Source organism: Microtus pennsylvanicus, chromosome 22, assembly GCF_037038515.1.
Source record: "Microtus pennsylvanicus isolate mMicPen1 chromosome 22, mMicPen1.hap1, whole genome shotgun sequence".
In the NCBI taxonomy this organism is placed as follows: domain Eukaryota; kingdom Metazoa; phylum Chordata; class Mammalia; order Rodentia; family Cricetidae; genus Microtus; species Microtus pennsylvanicus.
Window position 1 is genome coordinate 821,240 of NC_134600.1, and position 25,450 is coordinate 846,689.

The 25,450-nt window shown below is 44.6% G+C and overlaps 1 protein-coding gene across 1 annotated transcript in view; it reads right to left on the bottom strand.

Moving 5' to 3' along the window:
- Cdk15 (cyclin dependent kinase 15) overlaps positions 1–25,450 on the bottom strand; it is a 77,584-nt gene that overhangs the window by 34,824 nt on the left and 17,310 nt on the right. The window contains exons 8-10 of the mRNA XM_075956266.1: positions 25,050–25,170; positions 13,241–13,334; positions 5,158–5,221 (exon numbers count right to left, since the gene is read on the bottom strand). Coding sequence (XP_075812381.1) covers positions 5,158–5,221; positions 13,241–13,334; positions 25,050–25,170 — 279 coding nt within the window. The remainder of the gene's footprint in view (positions 1–5,157; positions 5,222–13,240; positions 13,335–25,049; positions 25,171–25,450) is intronic.

Here is a 25,450-nt window from a genome sequence, read left to right on the forward strand (position 1 = left end):
ATCCCAGGAGGAAAGATTAAACAAAAAAAAAAGGGGGGGCTATTTTTCAAAGCCTGCTCCTCAATCTGCCCACATCAAAATAAGACAACTGGCCCTTTGAAGTGGAGGATGGAGAGTTCTCAGCCCTGCTTGCTTAAGCAGGGAGTGGGGAAGAACAGGAAGGAAGGAAGGAGCCAAGGAGGCAGTCTCGAACATGATACACCCTTCTCACCTTGCAGATTTAATCAGGTATGAGCGGCTACAGCCAACCACAGCCTAAAGCACTGCTCACCAGAACTGGGAAGAAACTGGGACTCCTTGGAGTCAGCACCAGGTGATTTTTTTTATATTCCCGTCAGAATCGGTCTGGCTCCTCAAGACAGAATCCAGACAAGGCCTAGCGATGGCAGCAAGTGGACGGAGACTGGACTCTCCATTCATATTCAGAGAGGCCAAGCACCTTCAGCTGTGCAGGGTGAAGAGTGTACTAGGAATTTAACTCAGCAGCACACGCTTTTCTAAGCAGGAGAATGACCAGCAAGAATATTTCAAAAAAAAAAAAAAAGAAAAGAAAAAATGTAAACAACCAAGGAGCACACGAAAAAACAGTCACCAGTAATCCTCGGGGAAATGAGCGGCCACACCAAGAGTCTGCATCCAGTGTCAGAACAGACACTAGCAACAAGACACAGAGAGATGGGAATGGTGGCACAAGCTAGCTAGGAGGCAGAGGTAGAAGGGTCACCATGAGCATGGGGCCAGCGTAGGCTACGGAGTGAATTCCAGAATTCCAGAGCTATGTAACAAGATCCTGTCCTTAAAAAGTACAGAAGCAACCCACACACAAAATAATGGTGATGGTGGTGGTGGTGGTGATGATGGTGATGGTGATGGTGGTGGTGGTGGTGGTGATGATGGTAGTGATGGTGGTGATGGTGATGATGGTGGTGATGGTGGTGATGGTGATGATGGTAGTGATGGTGGTGATGGTGATGATGGTGGTGATGGTGGTGATGGTGATGATGGTCGTGGTGGTGATGGTGGTGGTGGTGGTGATGATGGTGATGGTGATGGTGGTGGTGGTGGTGGTGATGGTGATGATGGTGGTGGTGGTGATGATGGTGATGATGGTGGTGGTGATGGTGGTGATGGTGGTGGTGATGGTGGTGATGGTGGTGGTGATGGTGATGATGGTGGTGATGATGGTGGTGGTGATGGTGGTGATGGTGATGATGATGGTGATGGTGGTGATGATGATGGTGGTGATGATGGTGGTGATGGTGATGATGGTGGTGGTGATTGATGGTGGTGGTGATGATGATGGTCGTGGTGGTGATGGTGGTGATGATGGTGATGGTGATGGTGATGATGGTGGTGATGATGGTGATGATGGTGGTGGTGGTGATGGTGGTGATGATGGTGATGGTGATGGTGATGATGGTGGTGATGATGGTGATGATGGTGGTGGTGGTGATGGTGGTGATGATGGTGATGGTGATGGTGATGATGGTGGTGGTGGTGATGGTGGTGGTGGTGATGATGATGGTCGTGGTGGTGATGGTGGTAGTGATGAATGATGGTAAGGATATGGAAAAGGAAAACCTCTTACCATTCTCACCATCGGTAGGAATGTAAATGAGTACAGCCATTAAGGAAAACTGTGCAGATATTTATTTAAAAGAAAACCTGGAATAAAAACCCTGTGGTCCTTCAGTGTCACTACTGGGCGTGTATCCAAAGGAACTGAAGCCAATTTATGTCATGCACACAGTTACACTTGGTGTTGACTGCGGCACTGGTTACACCAAGGTAGGCGGCGGATGAAGTGAAAAGGAAAACAGGAAAGGTGTTGTGTACCTGTAACAGAATACTGTGTCCATGGAAACCATAGGATTCTGTCAGTTCTGGTAGCACGGAGAACACTATTGTAGCTGGGCTACGTTAACAGGAAGATAGGGCTCCTATTTCCTCACTTCTACGCAAAAGGTAAACGTTGATCTCATAGGAAGGAGAGGGTAAAGTAGCAGATCACCAGAGCCTGAGAATCGGGTAGGGCAGGGGAGGGTGGAGAGGGGGTTAATAGGAATAGGGGTGCAGTTGGATAGGAGGGGTAACTTGCAATGCTCTGGGACCCACCTCCTCCTCAGTGCCTCAAGAGAGAGTTGCTCATTCATAAGACTTGCTCCTGGGGCAGGAATCTTGATGATCCCTTTAGAATATGCTCCTTTTTGATTGAGTTATTAATACAGTACCAACCCCATGCCCGAGATACTCTCGACGCTCAAGATTTACAAAGGAAGGGCTGGAAATCCTGGCTGTGGTTAAGGGTACACCACCTTCCCTATGCTCACCCTGGTCCACAACCACAGGCCTCCCCAAAGCCATAGGAACATAATAAACACTGCAGTAACAGAGAGAAACAGGGAAAGAGTGCAAACCATGCTCTGCAGACTCAAGAACACACCACATCCATCCAGGGACTAGCGCCTTGCACGGGTCTAGCAGATTGCAAGTTCCCAGAACGGTTTTACTCCTCTGGATTAAGCCGAAGTAGACGACAACAGTGCAAAAGTCAAGCTCTGCTGGTACTGGAAACTGGCACACACCTTTGACACAATGGCAATACGAACAGAGTGACATGTTCTCTCTGCTTTCCTAGACCCGGTTATCTTTCTAGCATGGAATCTGGCAGGGAAGAGTCTGGCCGTGTTCCTAGCTTTGATGACCATCTGTCATAGGGATATCTCGTCATTGCCTAGACTAACCTGAAAACCAAGTATTTGAAGTTTGGGGCAGCTGCCCAAGCTCACCGCAGCACCTGTGCCTAAATGTGTTCTGATTCTTTTATTTATTTATTTATTTATTTGTTATGTATACAATATTCTGTCTGCGTGTATGCCTGCAGTCCAGAAGAGGGCACTAGACCTCATTACAGATGGTTGTGAGCCACCATGTGGTTGCTGGGAATTGAACTCAGGACCTTTGGAAGAGCAGGTAATGCTCTTAACCACTGAGCCATCTCTCCAGCCCCATGTGTTCTGATTCTAAACTTCCACTGGTGTCTATGTTAGGGAGAAGAGGGAGGTTAAGTGGTCCATTCTCACCCAGGCAAAGAGGGATGGATGGGGAGGGAATACAGGCTAGACGGGAAATGATAAGAACGCGAGTCTCCCGGAAACCATGGCAACCAGATCCAGGAGCTAATGCGGGCTGAACCATGATCTCTGTAAACAGCCTTTTCTTCTTGCCTCCACGTCACGCCAAAGGAGAAGACACTACGCTACACCTCAAGACCAGATGGTCAAACTCTTGAAAAATAGTTAGAAACAGTACAGCATTTCTAGATAACTCTAAGGCCATTAAGTAAGGAATACATTCGTTCACAAAGAAGTTGAAAGGATTTTACAGTTAGTCCTTCGCTTTCCATTGATGCGGGATTCCCCTCTGTATGTTGTGAATATGTTTTATTGCCATTGGTTAAAAAAAGAAGCTGCTCTCGGCCAATGGCTTAACAGAGTAAAGCCAGGCAGGAAATCAGAACAGAGATGCAGAGAGACAGCAGGCGGAGTCAGAGAGATGACATGTAGCTGCTGAAGGAAAAAGGCGCAAGCCACTAACGGGAACCTTACCAGTAGACCACGAGCCTCATGGTAAAATATAAAATAATAAAAACGGGTTAATTTAAGATGTAAGAGTGAGTTAATAAGAAACCCGAGCTAATAGGCTGAGCAGTGTTTTAATTAATACAGTTTCTGTGTAGTTATTTTGGGTCTGGGCAGCCGGGAAATGAAAGAGAAACCTCATCTACATTCTGTGGAGTTTCATTAACTCTGATTTGTTTAAAAGGACTGGTGGCTATGCATAGCTTTTTGAATAAAATAATAGATGTAGGATAAAAAGGGAGAAAGCCTCCTTCTCCTGTCTGTTGTCTATTCCTCTTGTTCTTGGTTCTCTCTCTCTCTCTCTCTCTCTCTCTCTCTCTCTCTCTCTCTCTCTCTCTCACACACACACACACACACACACACACAAACACACAGTGAGTTTTTCAGGCCTAAGTTTCTCATGCTTTAGCCTCCTGAATGCTGGGATTATGGGTTGATACCACCACACCCTGATTTTTGTTTTCTTCCTTAACCGCTTTTGAAGTCTCCCTGCAATTTCTCGCTCTCACGAAACGCTTCCAGAAGAACCTCACGCAAAGTCTACGATGACACTTTGGTAAAATTTGGGGGTTAGGAATGGGACGATGTCAGAAAAGAAAGAGGATATAATCTGTCTTGGAACACTTTCATCCCAGGCATATCCTTATCTGTTTATGTGCACCTCCTTAGCCCTGCCAGGAAGAGGTTAGCATCACCAAGGCCTCTGCTTGCCTCTCTGACTTCCAGAGAGCCCGTCTTCATCCTCTGGCTCATTGGCTCTCTCCTCACGTCTGTCTCAATGCCACCAAGTGACTTCTTGCTTATTTGACCGCGTCTCAGAGAATCTCCCTGTGGACAACACTTCTGATGCTTCCTTATCTATCCCTGGCCGTCCCTTGTGTAGGGCCATATATGACAGACATGACCACTTGCCAGGCAGAGAGACGATTCTCTGGAGGCATCTTACCTGGCTTGTCTTTGGTCTCCCGTGCCTCTAGCTCCCTCTGTTGCTTTAACTTCCCTTTTATACAAGGCTCAACCATGCAGCAGATAAACTCAGGTCACAGTCTCGGCAGTGAGAACGGTTCCTTGCTTGTATGATTCGAAGCATGCTGTTCCTTGGAGCCATGGTGGACTTGGAAACGGCTGTAGACAACCCATGGTAACAGACCTTTCCAGTGGTTTTCACCTTGCTGCCTAGGTTTTATAGCATTGGGGGAACTGATTTAACCTCAGTTAGTATTTTCTTCTAGTTGTCTTTTTCATAAAAGGATTTAGCTGGTGGTACAAGCCTGAAATCCCAGCACATGGGAGGTAGAGGCTAACCTGGTCTACACAACAAGATCCAAGCCAACTAGGGCTATACAGTCAGACCCTGTTTTAAATAAATAGACAAATAAATAGAAGAATTTGTTGGGAAATATACAAGTTTAGTAGTCTATCTTTGGTGGGTCTAGTGCCAGATGGACACTCTGTGGCCAATACGCTCCTGCCATCACCAGTTCTTGAAACGTTTAGACACTGAGGTCAATATTACCTGGATTGTAGTTAGGCAGCTTGGAGACGCCAGGCCACGTATCCTCTGTAGGGACCCCCAGGACCTATACAGAGTCAGAGAAAGCAGAATGAAGGTCAGGAGAAGCCAGATGGATGGAACCAGACACAGAGACGCAAAAGACAGAGCAGGAGGAATAAAAACTTCAGCGACGTCAAATAGAACCAGCTGATATTGGGGGGGGGATTTTTGGTGGTCTCAACATTCTTGAGCTTATCATACAAAGTGCCCTGTCCCCACAGACCCGAGCACGTCTCACTACCTCCCTCTGTGTGATCGCCAAGGGTCAAGGATGTGAAGCTGCAGGAGTAATTGCCCATGCCTCCCCGTAACTGATGGGCAGGGGAGGCTGCTGGTCTGGATTGGGCCTCGGCGTGAATGTTCAGATGTTTCTGGGTGTGCTCAAATTAAACATGGTTCAAATCACTGTCCGTTAGGCAGTGCGATGTTGGCTAAAAGTGACTCTGCTCCAACCTTTGCCTTTTCTACTAAATTCATATCATTTTCTTGTTTCTCTATGGCCAGCAGCTTAGAATACAATGTGTTTTTCCACTGGTACATTATAATGCTAACATCGCGTGTAAAAGAGCTGGCTTATAGTTTTAAAAAAATTGTGTGTCAAGATGTGTATGGAGGGCAGAGAACAACTCCGCGGAGCTGGGTCTCTCCTTGACCTTTAGGCAGGTTCTGAGCATCAGATTCAGGTCTTCAGTCTTGTGTAGCAAGCCTTTACACACGGAGCCATCTTGCTGGTCCTGACCTACACTTTAGACGTCCAAATTAAAGTTCTTGTTTCTAGTGGAGATGAAGCATTGACAATGGAGGTCTTCTGGAGACTGAAGCCAAGCGGAATTCGGACGGTGCGGTGACCACAGTCCTCTGTAGACACTATCTTACCATTTTCTGAAGATGGCCATAAATCCCGTAGCCGGTGTGTGGGAATCTGGGCAGCGTGGCTTTTGTGACAAGCTGGTGATGGCCTAGTAGTTTTCTTTGCATTGCTTGGTGTGACTCTTTCCAGTGTATCTCAATGCTAAGTTTCCGTGAAGCACGGGGTACAGACACTGGCCCAGGTTTCCCGACAGGAAGCTAACTACCAGCTGAATAGAATTAATGAGGAATGCAGGACCTTCAACCCACCGGTGTGGTGACTCGGGCCCTGGTGGAGAGGCAAGCACGTGGGCTCTATTGGGCTTGCATCACACAAAAGATGCTAACGTGCTGCTCTCCCTTCCGTGGTATGTTTTGAAAAGTCGTGCCACCCAGTAAAAGGCTTTGATCCATTCTCCAGACAAAGTGACTGAGAGGATTACAGGCTTTTCCTATCAACCAGCCCAAGCCTGAGGGGACACCGAGGAGCCTGGATTCCATTTTGGAAAACCAACTAGACTAATTCTTCTTTTGTGGGGTGAAGCCCAGGGGAGGCGCGGCTCATTCTTCTCCCTCAGCCTTCTGTCGTCTGTATTTGTACAGATGCGTGTGTAGACAGTGGGTGTGACTCACAGGCGCCCATTCATCTTCTGCTGGTTGGCAAAGCACAGCGGAGAGGAAGGAAGCCAGGGAGGAGGAAGCAACACCGGAAATGAACAGCGGCCACATCCATATTTGCCGGAAGGTGAAAGTTATCGGACTTCTTGGTTAGTATGGATTACATTTGACTGAGGCCGGAAGGATACCAAATTTTTTGGAAAATTTTGTGCCAAAACCTTATTAAACTGAGATGCTAGAAGCTTAAACAAAAATTCAATTATTTATTTAGTAAAAATTCACTTAGTAAGACACAACTTTAGGAACTCCGTAATCGGTTTGGTTTCCTAATAGTTAAGACACAACTTTAGGAACTCCGTGATCGGTTTGATTTCCTAACTTATTTCATAGGAAATGAAAGCAAAAGTAGGTGGACAGGACTACAGGAAAATACACAGCTTCTAGGAAAAGAAACAGAAATGAAGAAACAAGCTACAGAGTGGTCGAAAACATTAGCCAACTGTACATTTGGCTAGGGGTTGATGTCTAACATGTCCAAGAACTCAAGGAACTCAATAGCAAGTAAACAAATCACCTCATTCAAAAAAATGGGCAAAGAACTCCAGTAGACACTTCTCAAAGGAACACACACGAATGGCTCAAAGGCATGAGAAAAATGTTCAACATTCCTAATCGTTAGAGAAGGGCAAATTAGGACAACCGTAACTATGGTTAGGACCATGGAACTATCACTGAGTCTGTTGGAATGAGAGAGAGAGAGAGAGAGAGAGAGAGAGAGAGAGAGAGAGAGAGAGAGGAGGTAAGGGCTCAGGATGATTCAGCTAACTGAATGCGCAAGACCCTACACGGCTTAAACCAGGTATGGTAGCACACGCCTGTAGTCTCAGCACTTGGGAGGATCAGGAGTTCAAGACTGGCTATGACACCTTATCTCAACACCCCCCCCATGACAAAGGGGTGTTTGTTGGTTAGGATATGGAGAAAAGGTGACCTTAGCTCTTTGTTGGTGAGACTGTCGGCTTGTACAACCGTGGTGGAAATTGGCAGAAACTCCCCAAAAAGCTGCTATCTAATCCATTCTGCTACATATGTGTGTGTGTGGGGGGGAGAGAAATTAGCATGTCAAAGAGATGGCTTGCATTTACTACCGCAGGAGCATAGCACGTATACACCACAGGATACCTTACAAGGTATCTTCATGACAACAAAGGCTTGTATGTAAGGTGATGTGTGTGTTAATTGGCTTGGTTCTGCCATTCTATAATGTGTATGCACAAAGGTTCCTATCGTTGCTGAGGAGTGGCTCAGTGGTAGAGAATTCGCCTATTATTTGGGAAGCCCTGTTGACCCAAATCTGAACCCTGCAACCGACATCAAAGAAGCTGAGAAGGGTTTTCCACAGGCTTTCCTCTGATCTCGATCCACCTGTTGTGGCCCCCACCGATGCACACCCAAATGGACGCTAACACAGTAAATAAATAAATAAAAGCCATAGTTTAGGAAGTAAAATACTCGATCCTTTCACATCTGTTCTGTCCTCACACCCTCGAAAGATTTCCTTCCTGCCCAAATACACACTCATTACAGCTGTGTTTTGCACAAGGGGACCAAACTGAGATGCGATTATTACTGTTGTAGCATTTATCATCAATTACGTATAGCTCTGAGGGAATAGGAAACTTCCACTGCTGGAGAGGTAGTTCTGTTATAACGCAGCAAAGTTGGGCCGTGGAGAAGACTCCGCAAGTAAAGGAGCTGGCTTCCCAAGTTTGATGCTTGAGTTTGGTCCCTGGGAACCTACCTGGTAGGAAGAGAACTGGCTCCTTCAAGCTGTCCTCTGACCTCACCCCCCACACACAGACACACACACACACCACAACCAAGTCACCAGGGGTAGCACTTTTGTCTAGTTTTCCTCGGAATGCAAAACTGTAGATACAATAGGAGATCTGCTTGAATTAAGTGAATCGGGCTACAGCACATTGTAAGCCACGCAGAGCTGTCTTCCTGGGATGGGGCCAAAGCCAACAGTGAGCTATGCAGCTATGCAGACTCCAGAAGTAACTAACTAAAGGGGAAAGCCCAATGTACAGAGAATGCTATGATTTAAAAGTATAGGAACTGGGGCTAGGGAGAGAGCTCCATGGTTAAGAGAGCTTGCTGCTCTCTTCCAGAGGACCTGGGTTCAGTTCCCAGCACCAACACTAGGAAGTTCATAACTCTGTCTAGCTCTGGGGCATCTGACACTGTCTTCTGGCCTCCACGGGCACTCATGTGCACATATCTGCACACACACACACGACAAATCTTTTTAAAAATGATAGGAGAGCCTGGTGTTGGTGGTGCATGCCTTTAATCCCAACACTGGGGAGGCAGAAGCAGGTGGATCTCTGTGAGTTTGAGGCCAGCCTGGTCTACAGAGTGAGTTCTAGGACAAAGAGAAACCTTTTATCAAAAAACCAAAACAGCAACAACAGCAACAATATTTAATAATGATGGTGATGGTGACAGAGGCTACAAAATTCTCTTTGACTTTTGTCTGCAGGACCCATAGCTTCCCAGAGTCAGAGCACAGAGCCCACTGTGAGACTCAGAGAGTTTGCATGGACATATTCTTCATTATACCCAAAGTTAGAGCTATGTTCAGAACGTATAGTTCTGACTCCAGGCCAGTATTTTTTTTATATGCTCACTTGATTTAAATTTGTAATAAGTTGTCATAAATGTCAAATAAAGTCTCTGGATTACTTTAGTATGCTGATGATGAAGACAGGCATGGATAGGTTTCCTGGGCAGGATATGCTGGGCTGATTCATTAAGACACTTGTTTTGCCACAGTGCTCATTTCTTGGTGCCTTATGTCCAACGCACAGCATCTTCCATAGTTATGTTGCGGAAATACCCTTCACGTGCCAGCGGTGGTCACCGAGGACCAACAGCTAGAGTGCCAGGGAAGCATCTAGTGCACGCTTTCTCTGATTTCTGAGTGCTGTGCTAAATCCAAAGAATTGCAAAGTGATTGTTTTTGAAGCGTGTGATTGTTTAATGGTGCCAAATGCTTTTGAAAACTCAATTTATATACAGTTCTCCAAACCGCAATAGCACCTATGGATATACTTAAATTCTTTTCAAATAGGATATTTTTTAAACATTCTAACAGCATGCCTCACTTCAGCATTCTGGTTTATATTAGCTATCTTCATACACATCCTTTTACTGCGTATTCAGTTTACATGGTTCTCATATGCTTCACTGAGGTGTTATTCATCACTCTGCTCTGACTACAAAACACATTTTTTATATTCCCTTTTTCCTGTCCCTTGTTGCTTGTTCTCCTGGTCACCAAAGGATATTTTTATATGGTTAATGTCCAATAAATATTACATATCTAGGTAAACCTTCATATGTGTAAGGGCCATTGCAGGTGAAGACTAGTGGAACCACTTGGTTCTCTCCTGGTTATGGACAAGGAGGAACAGCGCTGAAGACAGAGAGAGACAGAGAACAACCCATAAGAGTCAGCTCTCCTCCTCCACCATGTGGGTCCCAGGGATTGAACTCAGGCCGCCAGCCTTATCAACAGGAGCCTTTACCCACTGAGCCATCTCTCCAGTCCTACAAATATTTACAAAACAGTGTTCTGGCTTTGCTATTCATTTCATTTTAATAAATCCCATAACAGGGTTACAAAATCATATGATTAACCTCATCTTATAGATGAGAAAACTAAAACTTAAGAGGTACTTTTGAGCTTTGTCCATATCCATGTCTAATAAGTGGCAAGAAAAACCATGAATTAATCACCTCCAGCTGAGAAGAGTTATAGTATCCAATAGTATGATTCAAAGTAACATTTATCTCTCTTCCTAAGAAAAAGTCTTTTGGCTGCATGGTGGTGGCAGACACTTTTAATCCCAGCACTTTGAAGGCAGAGGCAGTTGGATTTCTGTGAGTTCAAGGCCAGCCTGGACTATGGAACAAGTTCCAGGACAAGCAAGGCTACACAGAGAAACCCTGTCTCAAAACAAAACTACAACACAAAATAAAGAAAGAAAGAAAGAAAGAAAGAAAGAAAGAAAGAAAGAAAGCCAGAAAGGAAGGAAGGACAAAAGAATGAGAGGAAGAAAGAGAAAGAAAAAAGTCCCTTGGCTTGAAAACAACCTGTTTATTTGTGAATAAATATTTCCTATTTTGTCCTAGGTTTCCCAAAATATCCTCCAGGTGGCCAAAATAAAGTTTAATATTAGTGATTAACTTATTTGCAATGTCTTTGTGCCTCGTGGTACATTTTTATCTTCATCAGGAGACAAGGAGCCTCGCAACTGATAAAAACCCCAGTGTAAAGTACTTTGATGCATATACAACATGAATGAACCTTGAAAACATAGTACGTGAAATAAGCCAGACCCAGAAAGACTATCGCTATCTAAGTCCAGTGGTGTAAGGTGTGTGCTATTTCACAAATTCATAGAGACAGAAAGCAGACGAGAGATTCTCAGGGGCTGAGTTGGGCAGGCTAGACAAGACTGTGCTTATGGCTGCAAAGCTTTTGCTTGGGATGATTCAAAAGTGCTGGGAATGATTGCAGAGATGCTGGCCCCACAGTGCCACAGGGCTGACTGTAGTGAACAGTAACATTTAATGGCTAAAACAGTAACATTTCCCATCTCCTTTTATTTTCATTGTTCCACAGTGCTTATTGGGTGCTATGTGATTGTCTTAAAATTCCATTTATTATGTGCGTTGTGGTTGTGTGTGGAAGTCAGAGGACAATTTGTGGGAGTTCTCTCTTCCATGGTGTTGGGAGATGGAGCTGTGGTTCTCAGGTTTGGCAACAACCGCCCTTACCCAGGGAGTCGTCCTATAGTCTGAGGTGAAGTCTGCACTGTGTACAGTTAATATCAGGATACATTAATCTGTCTTCTCAAACAATGGCCATTTCTTTTCTTGCTGTTAGTCTGCATTGTTTTTTTCTTTTTTTAATATTTATTTATTTATTACGTATACAATATTTTGTCTGCATGTATGCCTGCAGTCCAGAAGAGGGCACCAGACCTCATTACAGATGGTTGTGAGCCACCATGTGGTTGCTGGGAATTGAACTCAGGACCTTTGAAAGAGCAGGCAATACTCTTAACCACTGAGCCATCTCTCTAGCCCCTGCATTGTTTTTTTCAAGACGGGGTTTCTCTGTGTAGGACTGGCTATCTTTAAACTCGCTCTGTACACCAGGTTGGTCCTGAACTCAGAGATTTGCCGGCCTTTGCCTCCCACGTGCTGGTATTAAAGGCGTGCGCCACCCCTGCTTGGCTAACATAGGTCATTCATTTCTTTGTGATTAAAAAAATTAATAGCCTCTCTTGCCTTTAAAAAAATATACAGAACACTATGGTTACCTACAATCTATTAGGCATTGATGGCCAAACTTAATGCATCAAATCTATTTGTAACTTGGTACACATTGACCAACCTGGCAAATTTTAGGTATACTTTACCAAAATAGGAAAAATCATAAAAAAGAGGAGATAAATATACAGTATGACTATATCACTGACTACAGAGCAAAGAAAAGCAAAGCACATCAGAGTGCAAATAGAGAAAATAATAAAGAAATAAATGGAAGCATACACATATGCACACATACATTCATACACATACATGCACACACATTCATACAGACATGCACGCATGCACACATTCATACACGCATGCACACACATTCATACAGACGTGAACACACACATTTATACACACATGCACACATACTTTCATACACATACATTCTTACACATACATTTATACACATTCATACAGATATGCATGTTTGCACACATTTATACACACGTGCACACGCATTCATACAGACATGCACGCATGCACACATTTATACACACACATTCATACAGACACGCGAGTATACACACATTTATATGCACATGCGCACACATTTATAGACATGCATGCACACATTTATACACACATTCATACAGACACGCGAGTACACACACATTCATACGCACATGCACACACATATGCACACCCTACACACACCCATTCATACATATATGTGCACACATTATGGTCTTTAACATTTTAGACATCATGCTCTTGGGCATGAGCATGACAAATTCTATACTTCCCTTACCTAACATGGGAAGTGAGTTTTATGAGGTTCTAGAAAAATTCGGTGTCCTGTCTCCTGTTGGTGAAGATTCAGTCCAAATCTGTAGTAGAATTAAAGTGAAGGCTGGCAGAGCCGGGACAGAAAAGGCTGCTGAGAACTGAGAAAATACTACTAATAACAGGAAGCAGGAGACCCAAATGTCTTCAGTGGAGCAGCTTATAGGCTGGCGTGGGACTACAGGGAGTGTCCCCCTCCCCCCCTCCCCCCCCCCCCCCGCCCCGCAACCATCCCGAAGCAGCTCAATTCTGTCACAAACAAGTCTCTGCCTCCTTAAGTGCAGCTCAGCATCCTGAGCAGATGGATTCTTTCAATCGTCTCTAAGGCAAATCTGACTCCAAGTTTGTAATGGAGGTATGTCTTTTTTTTTTTTCTTAAAAGGAATTTTTGTCTTACCTCCCAGATCTTCTCCAGCTGCTCCAGAATGTTGGAAACCCCAGGAAACAGAGGTTGACCCTGGAACATTTCAATAAAGATGCAGCCGGCGCCCCTAGCAAAGGAAGCGAGATATTTATAAGGAGCCTGCTCACATAAAACCTAACATCTACAACGTCTCCTTCTGAGAAATGCTTGGGATACTCTTAAATAGGGGCCACGTGTTACTAAAAACCCAGAGCCAGGAAAGTTTCTAAATGAGGAGAGTAAAAGCAGATATTCAGCTAGTAACACTCAGAAGCAGGTTCCAGTTACAAACCTTAAGTCACCCAAGCTCACCGACTCCCTGTTCTGTGGGGTGGGAAAGCCCCGAATCCCCAATTTAAACCATTAAACCTAAGATGCTATCAGCATAAGATGCTAGTGTATGTGCCATTAAGAGAGAAAAGCGTGTTGCTTCATAACTACATACAATTATTCTGTGTCAATTAAAACCTTAAAAATGTTTGAAGGGTGCACACCTATACTCCTAGTCTTTGGGAGGCACAATCAGGAGGAGAAAACATTGCAACCCTTACTCTCTCTCTCTTTCACACACACACACACACACACACACTTTGCAAATTCTATTACGATGTGGTCAAACTTTATTTCCTCCTTACTGGAAGAGTACTTATAAATTTAATTAAGCATAGATTACTTTCTAAGATATCATGCTTGTACATGTAAAAATGTGGAACATTAAACCGAATCAATTGGTCTAGGCACTCCTAAAACTTCTACAGTCAGAATTTGACTCAGATTCTCTGGTGAGCTAACCCATGGCTTCGCCCTCTATATTAAGAGGCTGATGATGCAGCAAGTCTTAAAATAAGCCATAAAGGAACCAGGAGTCGTCAGTGCTGGGCTCCTAAGTGGCTCTACAATTATACAGACGGCTTGCTTTTGACTCCTGCTAGAAGAATGTTGTTAAGCGTGTCTGATTCGCTCTCTCAACCATTTGGCTCCTAGGGGTTTACAACGAAGCAGACCTTCCTCTTTGTAGGTTTCCTTCACTCGCTAACATTCATTCTGCAAGTTTTCATTTTTTAAAGATTTTTTTAATGTGTATGTCTGAGTACCTACATGGATGTATGTCCACCAAATATGTGTCTTGTGCCTATGGAGGCAAGAAATCGCGCATCAGATCCCCTGGAACTGAAGTTATACACGGTCGTAAGTTTCCATGTAGGTCTGGGGATGGAACCCAAGTCCCCTGAAAGAGCGCTATGCACTCTTAACCTCCGAGTCATCTCCCCAGTTCCTCCCTTATTTATTCTGCCATTCTTGTGTGCCATAACAAGGAAGACTTTTTTTTTATTCTTTTATTCTTTCTTTCTTTCTTTATTTATTTATTATGTATGCAGTGTTCTGCCTGAACACCAGAAGAGGGCCCCAGATCTCACTACAGATGGTTGTGAGCCACCATGTGGTTCCTGGGAATTGAACTCAGGACCTCTGGAAGAGCAGGCAGTGCTCTTAACCTCTGAGCCATCTCTCCAGCCAAATAAGGGAGACATTTTAAGTAAAACATTTTTCTATAAATGATCATAGTATTAAATATGGATTATACGGTTCATTTGAGTTAGTCTTAAGTATTATCCATACATAAGTTTTCATGTTTTCTGTAGACTCTAGACACACTCTCTTTAATTTGCTTTTTAATGATCATGTAGGGGAAAGCATATTTCTTGACAACTAAATCTAAAACTCATTCTTGTGTTTTTTCTGAGGATAGGAGATGATTAAGAGACAAATTGTAATGAAACTGTATCTGATGGTACATAGACCAAAGCTACTTTTATGGCTCGTCACTTTGTTTGGGTTTAATACACTGGATCATTTTGTAGGATTTTGTAGGTACGTGGATTAGACTGAGCTTGGCGGCTCTTTCTCTCTCCACCCCTCCAGAAATAAGTTATTTTATTCTGATTGAAAAAAATCAGAATAAATTTTCTAAATCAGTTTTTGCTTATATGGAGAAATTTTAAATGGGATCAAATATTTTGATCAGACAAGTGAAGGCTGTGTCTGGTAAAGAACACCTTTGAGTGGGCTTTTAGAATTACTGTCATTTTAAAGTTCCTTATTATTTATGTTTAAATATCTATGTTCTTGGGGGCGTGGCTCAGCACTAGGGAGACTGAGACTGGAGGATTGCTGCATGTTCAAGTCCAGCCACAGCTATATAATACATTCCAGGCTAGCCTAGAGTACAATTTAAAAAAGAAAAGAAATATTGATTTATGTTCCTTTTGTTTCTTGTCTCCTGAGACAGCAGATGTAAAAGAACAGCCCACAGAGAACACACATCACGGAAGCCTGTAGCTAAAACCATTGCTAGTACTGGTCCAGTAGGGGATGAGGCAAGAGGAGCAAAGCTGGCTAATATCACCAAACAGCCTTCACGTGCCTGCCCTTAACAGGACACCAGTGTCAAACTCCCCCTCCCCCTAAGACTCCGGGGACATGGAGGAGAAGGAGGCGGGAAGCATGTCAGAGCTGGAGGACAGGGAAGAACATTTCACGCCTCCTGGACGTGAAACAGCAATTGCTCTCAGAGAGGATGAGAGGGTGGGAGGGACATGTTGGGGGCTTCAGGGGGAGTGAGAGTTGAAAGAAAACCACAAACACAAACAAACAAAAACCACTCTCAACCCCCACCCCAAATCTACCACCACCATAACAAAATAACCCAACACAGTTATTTCTAGGTGTGAACCTATAGTTCATCTCTTTTTCCCCATCCTCCTAAGAAAGCTTTCATTGCCTGAAACAAAAATGTCTCTTTTTCATGGTATCTAGGAGCCAAACCTGGGCGTCTCAAATGTTAAGTAAGCACTGGATCACTGAAGCACACTCCCCCATTACCCTGGGCGTCTCAAATGTTAAGTAAGCACTGGATCACTGAAGCACACTCCCCTCATTACCCTGGGCGTCTCAAATGTTAAGTAAGCACTGGATCACTGAAGCACACTCCCTCATTGCCCGTGCTGCTTTTTATACTTGTGACGACAGTTTCATGGTATCCGTTACCATTTACATAGGGATGATGTACAAAGTTGCATAAAAGTGCACTTTGGCAAGACCTAGAACATTCGGGCCATTGTGTAAGTACTGCAAAATAGCACAGGGTCTTCATGTTAAAGAGATAAAATGCTGGCGTTTAATTAAAATTCTCCATTTGTGAGTTAAGGCAGCTTGTAACCTTTATCTAACAAATCAAGAATCTAAGGCTACTCATATACATATATAGTACATGTACAGTTACATGCATAAGTATGCAATATGTTATACACATGTATGTTTTTATACACGCTTTACAAACGTAAGACAAACAAAATCCCGAGTCAATTATGTTTCGGCGCCCGGATGATCCATTAAGTACCATCCATACTCGAATAAATATTTAATTATTTTATCTAATGCTTCCTTTAAAACAAAGAGGCCAGCGCTTAAATACTTCCATGAGTATTGCACTTAGTGAGTTTGAGTTAAAAGTTTTAAAGATGAAAGGCATTTTTAGGTATAATAGTTGTTCTGAAAACAACTCAAGTCCATTGTCCTGTTATGCAATTTGTTTTTCATAATCATGTTAACTTTCATTTGCTTCATAAGCTTAAGATCACGAGTCTTAAAAACCTTGCCGTGGTGACACAGGCTATTTATCCCAGCACTTGGAAGGCAGAGTCAAGACAGATCTCTGAGTTCAAGGCCAGACTGGTCTACAGAGTGAGTTCCAGGACAGCTAAGGCTACCCAGAGAAACTCTGTCTCAAAAAGCCCAACAAAACAAACAAACAGGGGCTGGAGAGATGGCTCAGAGGTTAAGAGCATTGCCTGCTCTTCCCAAGGTCCTGAGTTCAATTCCCAGAAACCACATGGTGGCTCACAACCATCTGTAATGAGGTCTGGTGCCCTCTTCTGGCCTGCAGGCATACACGCAAAACAGAATACATAATAAATAAATAAATAAATATTAAAAAAAAACAAACAAACAAAAACAAAAACAGAACGGGTCTTGAAACTATCAGCTATTTTGCCCACCCCAGACTTTCTCCACATCCAGGTCCGGCTAAGGAGCCAGCTCCTACTGCCTTTGATTCTTTGGTTTTTGTTTTTGGTCATTATATTTGTGATTCTCCTTACCCCTGCTCTTCTTATCCGGTGGTTTTCAGTCTATGGGGATTCTGGGGGCTGGAGTGGGGGAGAGGTGGCAGCCCCTGTGATTGAGGGGGAAGCCGGAAACCAAGAGCAGGTGACCTTAAACAGTAAGTACATCCTCCTAGAAGCGCAAGTTGGCAGCTGTCAGCTTGTGGCTCCCAATGTGGTTCTTTAGTCAAGCTAGAACAAACAGCTCCAATGTTTTCTGAATTTTCTGGCTATCTTCAGAATCTTTTTCTCTCTATTCTAAGCTTGAATGAATTCCTTCCAGAAAAGATTCCTCAGATTCCTTAGGCAGTCCCCTGGGGGAAGAAAACCATCTTCGGAGTTTTTTTGTTTGTTTGTTTTTAGCTTCCCTGAGATGCAAGGAGCATAGCATATAAAAATTCGGTTGGGAGAAATGAGTGCGTACTTCATCTTCTACTGTTGAAGTTAATTTGGAGCGACATGATGTGTGGCAATCACACGGAATTTCCAGTTACTTTCCTTGGGCCGCATCTTGTATTCGAAAGTCTGCGGCAAGGAACCTGACAGTGGAGAATGAAGGAGTGATAGGCTTCCGTAATTGGAAAGCCAGCAGCCACCTGAAGTCTGCACCAAAGAGAGGTCCTTGTGGTTCAAAATCAAGCCATCCTGAAAACTCCGTGTGCTAGGAGCCGTAGAGGTTGCTCAGTGGTTAGAGCACTGGCCGCTCTTACAGAGGACCCAAGTTCTATTCCTAGAACGCACACTGGGCTGCTCATTACCACTAATAACGCCAGCTCCAGGGGATCCAAGATCCCCTTCTGGTCTCCATGGATATGCACATACGTCATACACAAATAAAAGCAAATCTTAATAAAACCCTCAGGGTAGCAGACTAGGGTAAACCTTGAAAATATTATGCTAAATGAAAGAAGACAGACATGGAAGGATTGTATGATCCCAGCGTCAGTTATGGGAAGCACTTTGAAGCACCAACTTCATGGACGTGCAGAAAACGGAACAGTGATTCCCAGGGCCTGATGGGAAAGTCGGTGGGAATTTACAGTGTCGTGGGTACAGTTTCAATGTGAGGCTCATGAAAGGTTCTAGAGATGGACAGAGATAGTGGCCACACAAGGCAAATGTGTGGATGCCGCTGAATTGTTATTTAAAATGGTCAAACACTGTTTTATGTTACGTACATTTTAATATAGTTCTGCCCTCAAAAGCAAACAAACAAATTGCCCCATAAAGTTTTTAACTTTCTCCCTAACGAGGACCTTTCCAGGCCTAAAAAGACAGGGGAAAAAGGCAAGCAGGAGAAAGTGTTGGGAGACCAGAGAACACTGGCGCTCCCCAGTGGAGCTGCCTGTCCTCTGCTCCCTTCAAAGACTCAGTTCAACGCTGGAGGGCTGCACGGGCACCTAGCAGGATCGAATCCCCCTCCGATCCTGTTTCGTCCTCTCTGATCAACCCTTTTCTTATCACCCAGAAAGGGAGACCGTGAGAAGAAAAGGAGCGCATGTAAATAAATCTCTGGGTTTTCATCAATGACTTGAAAGTGAACAGGCAGTTCACTAGCCAAACCTGCCATCCTATTCTGTGTTTCTGCTAGGATTCAGGCATGATGCCGGCCTGCCCTGTCAGCGGGCAGGATGCACCCAGGCCAGCCCAGGGTCCTAGTCTGCATGCAGGTGCAAATGGTCCCTCTAAGAGACAAGCTCTGCCTACTCCCTCTTCTTCCTTTCCGCTATTTCTCTGAGGAGGCAGCGCTCCCTCTCTCTCTCTCTCTCTCTCTCTCTCTCTCTCTCTCTCTCTCTCTCTGCCATTCTCTCGTTCTCTCTTTCTTTCTCCACTCCCTTTACCTCAATAAACTCCACACTCAAGCTGTCTGTATGGCCTATTTGTCACCCGCCGGGGTTTGGACCCACTGGCCGCAAAGGTCTCTCTCCCACGGTCCTCACCCGCTATGTGCTGATATCCCAACATTTGACTTCCTGATGGCCAGGCTTTCCAAAGGGCAGGCGCCCTAAGGCACGTGGGGACCCACAACCCACTTTCCAATTCCCTGTCTGCTGTGATACTCCGCACAATACCAGCTATGACTGGATTGGTAAAATCCCCTCCTCCCAGCTAAGGACAGATCAGATCCCTTAACTGCCATCTGTGCTAAGGGCAACCACATTACCACCACCGTTTTGTGTGAGGTTAAGACAGGGAGGAAGGAACTGCAGACTTGTGAGGTTCTAGCCCTAAACAAAGGTTCGCCCCAACGGCCAGAGTAGTTACCATTCGCTATGGCTTTTAAAAATCACCCTTAGGCTGGCTCTGCTGCACGTGGCATGTTTGCGTGATGGTATACCTTGACAGGGCCTGCTGAGGTGCACATTTCACGAAGGGACCCCAGCTACGGCAGATCTGTCTCTCCCCACCTGCAACAAATCTGCTTTCTCGTTCGCTGGCGACTTCGTTTCTCCGCTTCTTTCTCTGCTCCGAAGACCTGCGATGTCTGTTTGCTCTCTCTTTCTTTAAACGCCCTGCCTGCTTGTTACAAAAATGGGAATCGGAGATGAAAAAGCCAGATTCCTCTCGCTCGCTTTTCGTTTAACTTTATGTGCGACTATAAGCTAGCTTTAACTCTGTCTCTCTCTCTCCCTGTGTGTGTACAACTTAAATTCAACGGTGTGTATGTGTCCGTGTGCTTACTGTTTAGAAAAAATGTTTTAAGCAGTCCTAATGAGCCCTGTTCACTGTATCTCCTTCTACACTAAGGAAGCAATAAGTCTCAAATACTCTAAATTGGTATATACTTTCAAATTTGAGGTTATAGAGATCTATTTCAGATTAATAAAAGCTACCCTAGAGGTTCCCTGCGAGCTGTTCTTCACTATTGTCAGCTTTTACTATTTAGCTTCTATTGCAAAATATTTTTCTTCTTTGTCCTTTGCACGTTTAAATCTCACCCGTTAAAACAAGTTACGGTCAAGCTGGAGGACGCTGGGTAAAACGTTCCTCCGCTCTTCCACCACCTCTCAGCTTGGATCCAACTCTTCAGGCAGATCCCACAGTGCTGGCTTTAAAGACGTGCACCACCACCACCCGGCTTTGTCTTTGCTTTCTAAAACTCTGATTTCAGAGCTGGGTATGGAATGCTGGTAGACTGTCTGCACGTACAAGGCCTGCAGGATTCGAGTCCCAGCACCACCACAAGAAAAATAATTGAAACCAAGGAAAACAAAATGTTTCACCTTTACTTTTCCAAAGATTACAGGCCCATTGCTTTAGTAGACTGTTCCTTAAGTTGGGCTTATCTGATACTTCCTTGTGGTTGGCGTTGGGTAGACTTTCCTCTTCCAAGAATACCACAGACGTGACATTGGGGTCTCAGTATATCTTAGTAGGAAGCACAAGTCAGTCTTTCCTTTATTCATCAGAGTTCCTTTAATTGCTGCTGTTAATGTGTGGCCTGCCAGGTTTCTCTGCCTTATAAAGTTACTGCAAGCTCTTTATAATTGACGTGTGATCTGTGACGCTGTACTTTGTGTTGTGGAAATGTCTCTCTCCCTCAGCGAACATCTCTTTCCCTTTTAGTTAAACAGCAGCGAACCTTGTTTCAACCGAGTGCTACTGTATTGGTTGGGAGACGGTGGTTTGCTACTGTATTGGTTTTTGTTTGTTTGTTTCTTCTGTCATTACTTGGAATTCTACTGTGGGGGTGGGATGGGATGGGTGGGACTTCTCTTCCCAGCTGTCCTCAGTATAGACTCGTTACTCGCTAGGCTATAATTAATTTCCCTCATAATTTACTTTGATGTTAAAAGTGTTCCAGATTTGAGCAGAGGAAACGTCAGACTACTCCCCATGTCCTTTGGACATGACTTCATTTATTTTGTATCATCTTGTAAGAAAATATTTTGATTCAAGTTCCCTTTTATCCTCCCCTGGCTCCTACCTTAAAATCAGATCATTCCTCCAAGTGCCAAAGTTCTTTTTTAGTAGAGAGTGATATAAAGAACTTAAGATCTAGATGGTAGACCAACACTTAGGTAAGATACATCGATAAATTACACATATAAATAAATAAAAAAACAAACAGGGGGGTCAGTTTTTAAAAAGTTGCTTTGGAGAGCTGGAAAGATGGCTCTGCAGAGGATTTAGGGGTGTTTCCCAGCACCCAGGAAGGCCCCAAACTTGCTGAGTTGCTGGAGCCGACCTTGAACTCCAGACCCTCCCCTGTTCCTCCCTCCCTAGAGCTGGGCTCACAGGACTACCACCTGTGCTGGGGGTTCAAGGTTCTGTCCATGCTAAGCCGGTTCTCTACCAACTGAACTGCATTTCCCACCCTTAACAAATGCCTTAAAGGAAAACATTCCCAGGTTGCACTCCAGAAGAATCCAGCGTGTGTGTGTGTGTGTGTGTGTGTTTGTGTGTGTGTGTGTGTTATTCCTTTGAGGTAGTGATTGTCAGAACTGGGCTTTCATTCAAATCCGTTGCCTATGGTGCAGTAGGAGTTAGGTATGATGTCTCTGAATGTATTTGTCTCTGTAGCCCACTTAGAAAAATGTGATTTTAAAAAAGGTGTTTTGAATAGCCATGCAATGATGGCACACACCTTTAATCCCGGCCCTCAGGAGCATAGGCAGGTGGATCTCAGTGAGTTTGAGGTCAGACTGGTCTACGGAGTGAGCTCCAGGACAGGGTTATGCCAGCAAACCTTTGTTATTTCCATAGCTTTATAACACTTTCTCAAGCTCTCGTAGCAAGCACCGTGCCCAGTAAGCCTTCTCCCTGGCCTCTGTAGAGTCTCTTGAAGGCTGAGACTTGTCCTCCAAACTACGAATTCTTGTTATAAAGCTACGGAAATTAATACTCCAACCTGAGGATGGATAAATTTGACCTCAGTGCGACAGAGTAGAGAACTTAGAAACAGACCAGGCGTTTATGGAAGCTTGATACAGATTTGATAGGTCACAGGACTTGTACAAGTGTAGGGCTCGTGAGTCTCCAACCCTAGCTGAGCTGAGTATCCAGTTGATGGATGCTGGGGTAGGGAAAGCCAGTCTTCTTTAAGGTGTGGCCCTGGAGTTGACCTAGTCCAGGGGATAGCTTCACACCACGCACACCACGAACGTAGGCAGTGTGAACTAGGCGTGGTGAGCTATTAAAAGAGTAAGTGAGATAAGGAGGGAAGTTGGGGAAGTGAGTCTGAGTGGTGGTAAGGGAGCTGGGGGTGTGAACATGATTAAAACACACTGTGTGCAACAAAGGTGTCTCCAGACATTACCAAATGTCCCCTGGGGCATAGTATTGTCCCAATCGAGTTGAGAATCACCTATCTACCTATATATGTTACACACACACACACACATCTCATTGTTTCAAATAGTTTATAATAAAACCAAGTTTAAGATGGATGGGTAGAAGCTCTGCTCTGCCCGTGAAACACAAGCAGAAAGGCATCGTTAAGAGCTGAGTGCGCCTGCGCCTGCTGCAGGCCTTTGAAGTCGGACCTGCAGAGCAGTGTGGGAGACAACCCCAGAGAAGTTGAGTAGCTGATGACAGCCTTAGAAATCGAGCCCAGTATCAGAATTCCATACCTAGTCACACTGGGGTCGGGGGATGTCTCCACTTTTAAAAATTCTTTGGGAAATCTAAAAGTTTAACTCTGCTTAAAAATCACCTGCTTAATTTAAAATAATTTATTACTGACGTGCACTTGAGATACAGGACCCAGAGGATCCGGGCTGGAGCTGACCGGAAAGCCTCCTCTCCTGAGGACTAGCTTTCCCACTTCCAGAAGGTGCTGTGTGAGCTTTCAAGGGAAGGAAGCAACCGGCAGTCAGTCCCAGCCAGCTGTGTTGCCTGTGAGCCAAACAGTGACCAGCAGGACAAACCATCCCTAAGGGTGCGATAGCAGTGTGCATTTCCTGGCAGTAACCAGCAGCTCTCTGATTGGACTTAAGGCCTGCCTATCAGGAAGGGAAATCATGCCTGGCACTGGAAACCTAGGCAATGATCAAGGCTAGAGAGTCCGTGGGTCTCCTTATCTTATCAAAGCAGCATCATTCTTAACGGCGTCCTAAGTACTTATCCCCAGATCCACAAACAACTGCAGCTTCTCTTTGCAAAACACAGACCATTACAGAGAACTACAGCTGCAAAAAAAATGCAGAGAACAGCTGGCCAGGGGTGCTAGACCCGGTGGATACATCTACAACACAACCCCTACACCTAAAGCTCATGGAGGAAGAGGGAGCAGAAAGGTTGTAGGAGCCAGAGGACCAGGGATTCTGCTGGGAGACAGTCTCCTAGAAACGACAGGGAAGGTATACCCACAACACTTCAATAACGGGGTTGCTGAAACAAAGCGTGATTGAGGATAACACCCACAGAATGCTAACACTGAACGGGCAGATCTCACAGGACCCCACTCCTACAAAGAACTACAGGCAGCTAAGGTATCCTGGGAGCTGGAAAATTAACCCTCCCCTGGGATGAGCTCCCTAATGGGTTACCCAATACTAATCGAAATCATACACATAACCAGCAACACTGAATAAACTCAGAAGGTAGTGTTTATGTATTTAGGGTCTGCCTGCCTGCCTAGCTATCCACATGTTCTTACGCGTGTTAAAGAAAGAGAGAGGTCATGCGTTTGTGAGGAAAGATACAAGAGAGAGCTTGGAATGAGAAAAGGGAATGGGGAGTGAAGTAATTATCTTTAATAAATGTTGAAAAATCTTTCCGTTACCGGAATAAAAAAAGAAAAATGCTGTCTGTCACGTTCAAGTCAACATCTGGATTTTAAAAATAACATTCTGAAGAAGAACAACACTATTATTGATTTTTAAAAATAGAACCCATGTTTATACAAAGCCCGTTTTCTAAGGCCTTGGGAAAGGTCCCTATATTTTATTACCGTTGAGAAGTTGGTTAGACCTGTGAAGTTGTTACCATCTAACTGTGTCCCCTCACAACTAGGAAAGCTCTAGAAGTAAGAGCTAGTGGGGGTGAGGCGGGGGCTGGCAGATAGCTCGGTGGGTGAAGGAGCCATTGCTAAGCTAGACGGGTGCAGTTTGAGTCCCCAGAACCCACACAGTAGAGCACTGATTACAGCGTTGTACACCAACCCCCCCGATATATAAGAAAAATATAAGACCCACATAACATGTCATTTCTGCTCTCGGATGACAAGTGTCCGAGAACACCCGCTCGCCACTGCACCCGAGGAATCTCCAAGCCTCCAGTTCTCAGGCTCAAATTATGGTCGCATTCAGCCCGTGATGGGGGTTATTTTAATATTAGTTTTATTATGTGTGTGCCTGTGTCTGTCTGTCTGTCTGACTACTTGTCTGCTTGCTTACCTGTCTGCCTGTCTATAGCTTGAAGATGTATGTTTGTCTGTTTCTCTGATAACAGGTAGTTAAAGGAGGGGAAAAGGCAAAGAAATTGGGGAAAGCTAAGGGGAGGGGTGTGATGAAGAGAGACCTGGGGAAAGAGGATGCCTTGGGCAAGTCTTTTTTTTTTTTAACCATAAAATCCATAGAATGCAAAAATCAGGTGAGATGTATTACAAAGCACCTCATGTTTCAGTGTTTCAAAATGGAACACAGATGGTAAGGCGACCATCACGGTTTTTTTTTTTTTTTGGCACTAGCTCTTACCATATGTCCAGCTCCGAGGAGTACTCGGTGGCTCCCAGCAAAGCGTCAGGTGGCCGGTACCAGAGTGTCACCACTTCTGAAGAGTACGTCTGGCTAGGAATGGACTTGGCTCGAGCAAGACCTGTCCAAAGAGGATAGAGATAGCGCTTGTTATCCTGGTCTTTGGGGGAGGCATGGTGGCCCTGCACGGGGAGAATACACGGCAGAGTAGACAACAAGACCAGAAGCTGTCCGGCAGCAAGAAGAGTTCTTAATTTTGACCTTTGGTGTAGCTAGGTGTGGTCAGGTGACTAAGTTCTTGCTTACTTGGTATGGACAGAGGTGATGTTGAACTTCCAGGTCAAGCCCTTAGTGGATGGGTGGTAGATTCAAATTCCCTCTGAGCTGTGTGGATCTGGAGG